Raw genomic sequence first — 8238 nt, 5'->3', positions numbered from 1 at the left:
TAAAACTAGTACAGTTTGTGTGTTATATACTATATAATAGATGGTAAAAATCTCAGGACAATATGTTGAATAGTTTTTTAAGATAATGGTACCTAACTACATGCTGAATTTCCCATATAAATAGCATTGCGCTAAAAAAAGTGCATCGCTCCCCTTAAGTTCAATGCGTCAAAACGATTTTTTATAAGCAGTTTTTTTTTTTTTTTTTTTTTTTTTTTTTTTTTTTTTTTTTTTTTTTTTTTTTTATTAGGGCCATAAAACACAAGAGGTTATCAATGGCCTCTAGATTCAAGACAACAGCTCATGTTGTGGCGTTGTCATTTGTTGGTAGTACGTATAAGGTCGTGAGAACATTAAATAAATTAGTTTAAGTCTAAGCAATGACAAAGTATATACTATATACTAAATAACAATGCAACAAACTCAACAATCAATGTTATTGTCAGAGTGGCTGTAAATGGGCCACTATGACAACAATTAAAAACGAAATAATAGGGAAATAGATACTGAATAATTTTATAACAAAACAAGAACATGGTGGAGCATGGCTGTAGGTGGGCCATACTGATTCTAATAGCTTAGGATCTAGGCAACAAGAGTAATAAAATCTATTAAATACTAAATAACAAGCATAAACCTGGGAACAAAACAACGTAGGTATCAAAGTATGGAGGAATAAATAATTAAAATTAAATCTTGCTTACTAGGGAGGATGCTGTTAAAAAGGCGAAGAGCCTCCTCACAACAGTTTCGTCATCACCTAGCACATCCCTTAACGAAGCTGGCAGATTGATAGCTCGACGGCACCTTGAGTAGCAAGGACAGTCGACCAGCACATGCTTCACTGTAATAACAGTGTCGCATGTGGCGCAAATCGGTGGGTCCCCTCGATTCATAAGGAAGCCGTGAGAGAGCAGTGTGTGGCCAAGACGAAGGCGACACAACACCACCTCCTCACGCCGACTCCGGCGATGAGCTGTACCCCAAGGTCTTGTGCAGTCTTTGATGATTCTTAGCTTGTTGTTGTAGACCGCCTGCCATTCGGAACTCCACATAGCTTTTAGCTTGGCTTTCACCACAGGAGTGATGTCTGATGCCACCATCCGTAAGGTGAATGGTTGGAGCTCCAAAGCTTCTTTTGCTCCTCTGTCTGCCAGCTCGTTGCCATGGATGCCTACGTGTCCGGGAACCCAGACAAAAATAACAACCACTCCCTCCGACTGTAGCTTGTGTAGTGAGGACCAGATACTTCGAACCAAGATGTTCTTAGAGTACATGTCGCCAATTGCTTGCAGACTACTAAGAGAGTCACTGCAGATTACCAACTTACCAGTTCTAGACCACGTAATGTTCAGGGTCTTCTGTATAGCTGTCAGTTCAGCCGTGTAAACAGAGGAGTCGCTGGGGAGTCGGAAACCGTATCGTCTACCCGCAGTAACAAAAGCGCAACCTGTCCTCGGACCATCCTTTGATCCATCTGTGTATATCACATCGCACGGAGAGAGTTGTTGTAAGATTTGACGGAATTCTTGATGATATATGGTGTCCGGTGTCGTATGTTTTTTAAAGGTGGAGAGGTTCAAGATTATTTCTGGTGGAGTTACGGACCAAGGCGGGACATCGCACTGATGCAACTCCCTGACCTCGTAATCGGTTAGACCTATCTGAGAATTGTATGATATAGCTCTTACACCAATTGGTGCAGGGTGCCTCGGTTTAGTAATGAACTGATCGTGTAGTGAATTGTTTAGGACCCAGTCGTAGGCGGGATTTTGAGGTTTGGACATGAGTGTGTGGACGTAATTCAATGAAAGTTGAACTCTTCTATGACTAAGCGGAGGCTCTCCTGTTTCGGCATATATACTAATCACAGGGCTAGATCGCAATGCTCCCGTGGCCAGTCTTAGAGAAGAGTTGTGGATTGAGTCTAGCATCTTGAGTGCATTAGGTCTCGCTGATCCATAAACCTGACATCCATAGTCCAAGCAGGAGCGTATAAAGGCTTTATAGAACCTGAGCATGCAGGTCCTGTCTGCCCCCCAATTCGTCCCACTCAGAGCTCTGATAAGGTTTAGCCGCTTAAGGCATTTAGACTTAAGATTTTTAAGGTGTGAAATCCAGGTAAGGCGGCGATCGAAGGTTAGGCCTAAGAATTTGATTTCTTCACAAGGCGTTATTCTCTGACCCTTTAAAAAAAGTGTTGGTTCATCGACAGAGCGCAACCTAGAGAACACCATGCACCTCGTTTTTGGCAGAGAAAAGGTGAAACCAGTTCTACCGCACCACTTAACAAGGCGATTAATAGTGAGCTGAAGAGCACGCTCCGTTGTAGAAAGCCTTTTTGCAGTAACAAAGATGGCGAAGTCGTCAACGAAGAGAGAACAATGTACCGGAGGGGCGACACAAGAGGCGATATCATTGATGGCAATAGCGAACAGAGTACAGCTCAGGACGCTTCCTTGCGGAATTCCATTCTCTTGAATGAAAGGGTCAGAAAGAGTTTTTCCTAGCCTCACTTGAATAGATCTATCCATCATAAAACCGTTAATGAACGCCAGCATGTGGTTTCCAATTCCCCAAGATACCAGTGTATTTATGATACCTCTTCTCCAAGCAGTGTCATATGCTTTCATTAAGTCAAAGAAAACGGCAGTCATTTGCCTTCTTTGGATGAAAGCATTCAGTATGGCCGTTTCCATTGTTATCAAATGGTCAGTAGACGATCTCCCCTGACGAAAGCCACACTGTGGGGCAGATAGGAGACTATTTTTCTCCAAAAACCAGACGAGTCTCCGATTGACCATGCGTTCGAGGGTCTTGCAAAGACTGCTCGTTAGTGAGATAGGTCGATAGCTCCCAGGAGAAGTGCTATCCTGGCCCATTTTGTGCAATGCGATAACATGTGATCGACGCCAAGACACAGGGAATTCGTTTTCTATAAATATTCTATTGTACAGAAGGAGTAAATCATGTTTAATACCAGCTGGTAGGTTTCGCAGCATTGCATAATGTATGCTATCGGGACCTGGAGCGGAGTTGGAGGTGGCCTTTAGTGAAGAGTTTAGTTCGTGGAGAGTGAAAGGATGATTGAGAGGAGAGTCGTCGTGTAAAATCAGATTAAGGGGGAGCGATTCTTGTATGGCTTTGAAATTTTTAAACTCGCGGTCGTAGGACGATGTTTTGGAGATTCCCGCAAAGTAGGAGGCAAACCTATTTGCGATCGCCTTGGGCTCGGTAACAAAATCATTTCCATGTTTTAAACCTAAGATGGGGGGTGGGGAGTGATTATTGCACACAGAGCGCAGTTTTCTCCAAACGTCTGACACAGGAGTAGTTCGAGTAATGTGGTCGGTAAAGTTTAGCCAAGATTGGCGCCGACTCAGTCTGAATACTTGTCGAGCCTTCGCTCTTGATCTCCTGAACCGCTCAAGATTTGGCTCAGTCGGAAATTTATTAAATATTTTTAAACATTTTCTTCGGTCTTTTAGGGCTTTTGAGCATTCATCGGACCACCACGGCACATTGTGCCTCTTTGGTTTCCCCGAAGTTTTGGGAATGCTCTTTTCGGCCGCTAAAACCAGTGATGATGTGAATAACGATGTTGCTGCGTTTATATCAGTGTTTTGAATGTTTTCGGTTTGAGAACTTATGCTCTTTTTGAATTCATCCCAATTGGCTTTGTTAATTATCCATCTCGGAGTCTTGGTCAACGGCTGGGTAAGGGATTCAATAGCCACAGCAATCGGGGCATGGTCGCTTCCCGACAGGTCGGATAGGACAGACCAATGGACTCTGGTGGATAAGGCAGGACTACAGATCGACAAGTCAATAGCAGACCACGCGCCAGTTCTGGGGCACATATAGGTGGCCGACCCATCGTTGAGGATCACAAGTTGTAATCCGTCGCACAACCCGGCAACCATGTTACCTCGCTGACCGCAATGGCCGGAACCCCAAGAAAGGTGATGAGCGTTGAAGTCGCCAACAATCAGAAAGGGAACTGGAAGCTGAGCAATGAGATCACTCAGATCGTCGCGAGCCACAACCAGAGGGGCTGGTGGTAGATACAGGGAGCATATAGTTACTGTAATAGGGAGTGATACTGTTACTGCAATTGCTTGGAGATTGGTATTGAGGTTTATCTCTCTGGCATTTAAGGAGGGATCAGTTAGTATCGCAACACCTCCACAAGCAATGGCTTGGTAGTAGTCGCGACGAAAAGTGTTGTAGTCCTTTTGATTAAAATATATGTGTGGAGCTAATTTGGTTTCTTGTAGGCATATTACTTTGGGCCTTTTCGTGTTTATAAGGATCTTTAGGTCTTCTAGGTGACTTCTCAAACCGTTAATATTCCATTGTAGCAACATGATTTGTTTTTATATTCAATCGTATTTTTATTTATAAGTAATTATTTTCTTTTTATGGTTTGCAGTTGGGCGGAAGGTTCCCTGAACTGTCTGGAACTCCGACTGCAACTGCAAAGGGTCGTCGGTCATATCTTCGTCAGGAATTGACTGTAGAGAGGATTTAGATGAGGGTGAATTTCTTACCGGCACCTTCGTCCTATTGTCTACTTTTTTCTGAATCGACGCTTTGAGCTTGGACGAAATCTGTCTTTTTTCTTCCAAGGATAACTGTGGTTTTATGTTCTGTTGCGATCTGTCTTTGGAATGTGATGCGACTGCTGAATATGTTTGGGGCTGATTCTGCTTTGAGCCGGTTGTAAGGGCCTTTTGAGTGGATATTGTTGGCGACGATAAAGAATGCCCTCCTCCAACGGCAGCAAGCTGTTGCACAAGAGTGGCAACCTGCTCGGTTAGAGTTCGGAGCATACCCTCCAAAACTGAGCAGGATGAACATTGGGTAGGATGGACCGGGGCAGCAGCGGCTTCAGAGTAGGATACTCCCTTTTTGGGAGTAGGGGCAACCCTTCTCCTATACTCCCTGCGAGCCTCGTTGAAGGAAAGTTTATCGAGGGTCACTATCTTAAGAATTTCTTTTTCCTCTAAATATACTTTGCATTCTCTAGAGGATGATAGGTGTTTCCCTTTGCAGTTTACACACTGGATGTCGTTTTTACAGCCTTCCTCGTTATGGCCCTCTGTGGCGCAACGAGAGCAAGTCTCTGAATTGGTGCACACCCCTTTGCTAGAATGCCCAAACCTTTGGCACCTAAAGCACCTCTGAGGGTTTTTAAAATAAGGTCTTACTGCCAAGGACAGGTATCCGGCCTTTATAGTAGACGGGGGCTGAGGCATAGCAAAAGTCAATATCAATCCAGCTGTGGGAACTTTTTGACCGTTCTCAGTCCTAAATATCCTAACCACGTCCGTTACCATCGAATAATGCAACTCTTCTCTGAGCTCATCTTCACTGCAATCGATGAGATCACGGCTAAAAACAATTCCCTTAGAGGAGTTTAGAGAAGGATGTGGTTTGACATTGATCTCGACCTGGTCAAAGAAACGTTGCATTTGCAGGAGCTTCTTGGCTTGACCGCAATTCGCAGCCTCCACCAAAATTGTTCCGTTTCTCAACTTTCTGATTGACTTTGGTTGTCCTGCTGTGTTGACAAGGGCCTTATTTATAATGAAGGGACTGATCTTGCTCAAAGACTTGCCTTCTTCATTGTGGCTTATTATTAGGAATAATGGTGTGGGGATGGCATTGTCAAGTTCTTCACTGTGAGGTTCTTCTGTTTTCCGTTGCTTGGTTTTCAACTTCTGTCGACGTTTCGTCAGAATCGCTAGCGTGACCGCGCTTTCTGTCCGGATCGTAAAGGTCTCTTTCTACAACTCTAGTTTGCCCTGCGGGGGGGTTTGATGTAGCCATAAAGTTGTATACCAGCGCATCGTGTTGAGTAGTGCGGGCCGATTGACCGGGAACGGGCATGCCCTCGGGCGTCTCTCAAACCGTAGCTTGTGGGACAACCCTACCCCAGTTCCCTGGGGCCCGGTTTTTTAATCGTTTACCAAGCTGGGTATACGCGCACAACTTGGACTCGCACGTGGCAGCAGGGGCTCCGACACCCCTGCCTACTGAACACTTCCTGACCAAGGACATCGAAGTGGCTGGCTTCTGAACCAGTACATGACTTACGCCTCGGCAGAGACTAGCTCACATCAGCTCTTACCGACGCCAGATTGGGCTACCAGCGCCGGCTTAAGCACTCCCAGCGGGCCATGTACTGGAACGGTCGAACAAGACGGGAAGATATAGGAATGAAGAAGAGGAACAGACTACTGGAAATGTCCAGTGTCAGAAGTAGAAGAGGGTGGCCAAGGTATGCCAGAATAAGAAATAAGAAGAATAAGAAGAATAAGAGAATAAGAATAAGAGAATGCCACAAGTAAGTAGAAGTAATGACATACTCAGCTCGGGTAACCCCGTGGTCGCCGTCCACGTACTCATAACAGTTATGAGCCCCTGGGGGATTTTATAAGCAGAAACAAAGCTAAAACCAATGCGTTAGTAAGAGGGGAGATCTGTTATAAAAGTGATGTAACTAAACCTAACTCTGTCACCAAGAAAAACGTTGTTGTGAGTGACATTCATCCAAGTGCCGTTGAGAAACAAAGTACAGTTAAAGAGGCCAAAAGGACATTGATAGTCTACTGAAAAGCCACTACGGTGAAGACTGGAAACAAATTGACGAAACTTCTACAATGAAGTTTTAAATAATATAATATGAAGGGTACACGGGAAAAGGGGGCTCATTGCATTTTTTTTAAATATTGAAGCCACTACACTATTGAATGTATACATAGCAACCAAACATATGTAAACAATTATTATGAAGTAATTTTTAATTGTTAAAGGGGAAAATACAAGGTTAACCTGTTGGCGAGTGCGCATTTGACATGAAAAAAGTCCCAAATGAGGACCTTCGTCATATGACGTGTCTAGAGATTACATTAAAATCCATTAGTTTAAACATTTAAACATAATCTGAATGATGAAATCACGGTATATCCAACTAAATGGTATGTCTTAAGTCCCGCCCCGTGACGTCAATGGTGTGTGTTGGAGCTGATCATCTTCTACACCCAAATCACAAGCTGGAAGGCTCAGCTGTTTGGCTTGACTGTATCAGCTGACGAAAGGATGCACGATACCGCCGTTTAGTTTTACATACCATGGTTGATAGTATCCGTAACATGCTACGATCTGGTGGTAAATCAAGGAACTAGTTGCGCCACTTGTGACAGATTTCGCGCCTTTTTTATTCTGCCGCTATTCTGCTCCTGACTGATGTGGTTATGCTACTGCTGTGCTACTTTTCTATTGTAATTACTGTTTCTGTTTGAAATTATAGTACAGTGTTATTTAGTGTGGAGTGAACACGTTGCGATGGAATGGGAAAATCGCATCTGTGACAATAGCGATGCCATTCGCAGAGAATTGGATATAGAATCTGATGGCAGCTATAACATTGATAAACGATGGACATGTATTGGATTCCAATGGAGATTTTTTTAATGTTGAGGACATTTTTGATGAGAGTATGGATGAAGATTTTGCCAATTGCGAGGAAAACTGCATGGAAACTACTGAGGAATCTTCCAACGTGAGTAGCCTAGTCAGTACACCTTTATCTGACCTACATGGACAAACAAATGAATATGTACACCTTAGTAATGATTTACACACAGATAAGGTATGCTCTACTTGCAAATGGACACACAATGCCAATTTCGAACCTAGAGTAGCTAATTTTGAAAGTTCAAGGTCAGGATTCATTGTTACTGATGAATTAGAAGCCAATGAGTGGAAGGAAATTGACACATTTTACAAAATATTTTACTATGATTTTGTTTACCACATTTCAGCAGAGGACAAACAAAAATACTATTTTGAAAAGCATTAAAGGTGTCCTCACTGAGTTTGTGAGGACACTTGTTTGAAAGTTGTCCAAACTTCACAAATGGGTGGAAACAAATCCCGAGGGAAATTTAATGCTTTTTAGCAACCAGCCTTCTGATGTTACATTGCAAAAAAAAAAAAAAAAAAAAAAAAAAAAAAAAAAAAAAAAAAAAAAAAAAACCAGTATTAGTCGAGGTGATCCACTAATAGACACACTCCTATATTTTTTCTAAGATTTTCTCTCAAGACAGATACCTACTTTTGAGGCACTTGATCCACTTTGATGACAACATAAATTCTAATTCTGGGGATAAGCTATACAAAGTTAGGACAGTAATAGAAACATTGAGGAGAAAATATAGACCACTAATTCAG

At 43.0% G+C, this 8238-nt stretch overlaps 1 protein-coding gene across 1 annotated transcript; it reads right to left on the bottom strand.

The window, feature by feature from the left end:
- Positions 1 to 689: 689 nt before the first annotated feature.
- Positions 690 to 5764, bottom strand: LOC124372606 (the record flags this gene model as incomplete). The annotated part of the gene is made up of 2 exons (XM_046831011.1): positions 690 to 4232; positions 4455 to 5764. Coding segments are annotated over 2 exons (4853 nt in total), but the record flags the coding sequence as incomplete, so codon positions are not given.
- Between the last annotated feature and the right edge of the window lie 2474 nt (positions 5765 to 8238).

Source organism: Homalodisca vitripennis, unplaced genomic scaffold (genome assembly GCF_021130785.1).
Source record: "Homalodisca vitripennis isolate AUS2020 unplaced genomic scaffold, UT_GWSS_2.1 ScUCBcl_3589;HRSCAF=9201, whole genome shotgun sequence".
NCBI lineage: Eukaryota > Metazoa > Arthropoda > Insecta > Hemiptera > Cicadellidae > Homalodisca > Homalodisca vitripennis.
Note: the sequence above shows the minus strand (reverse complement) of the source record. Positions and strands in the feature narration are given on the sequence as shown.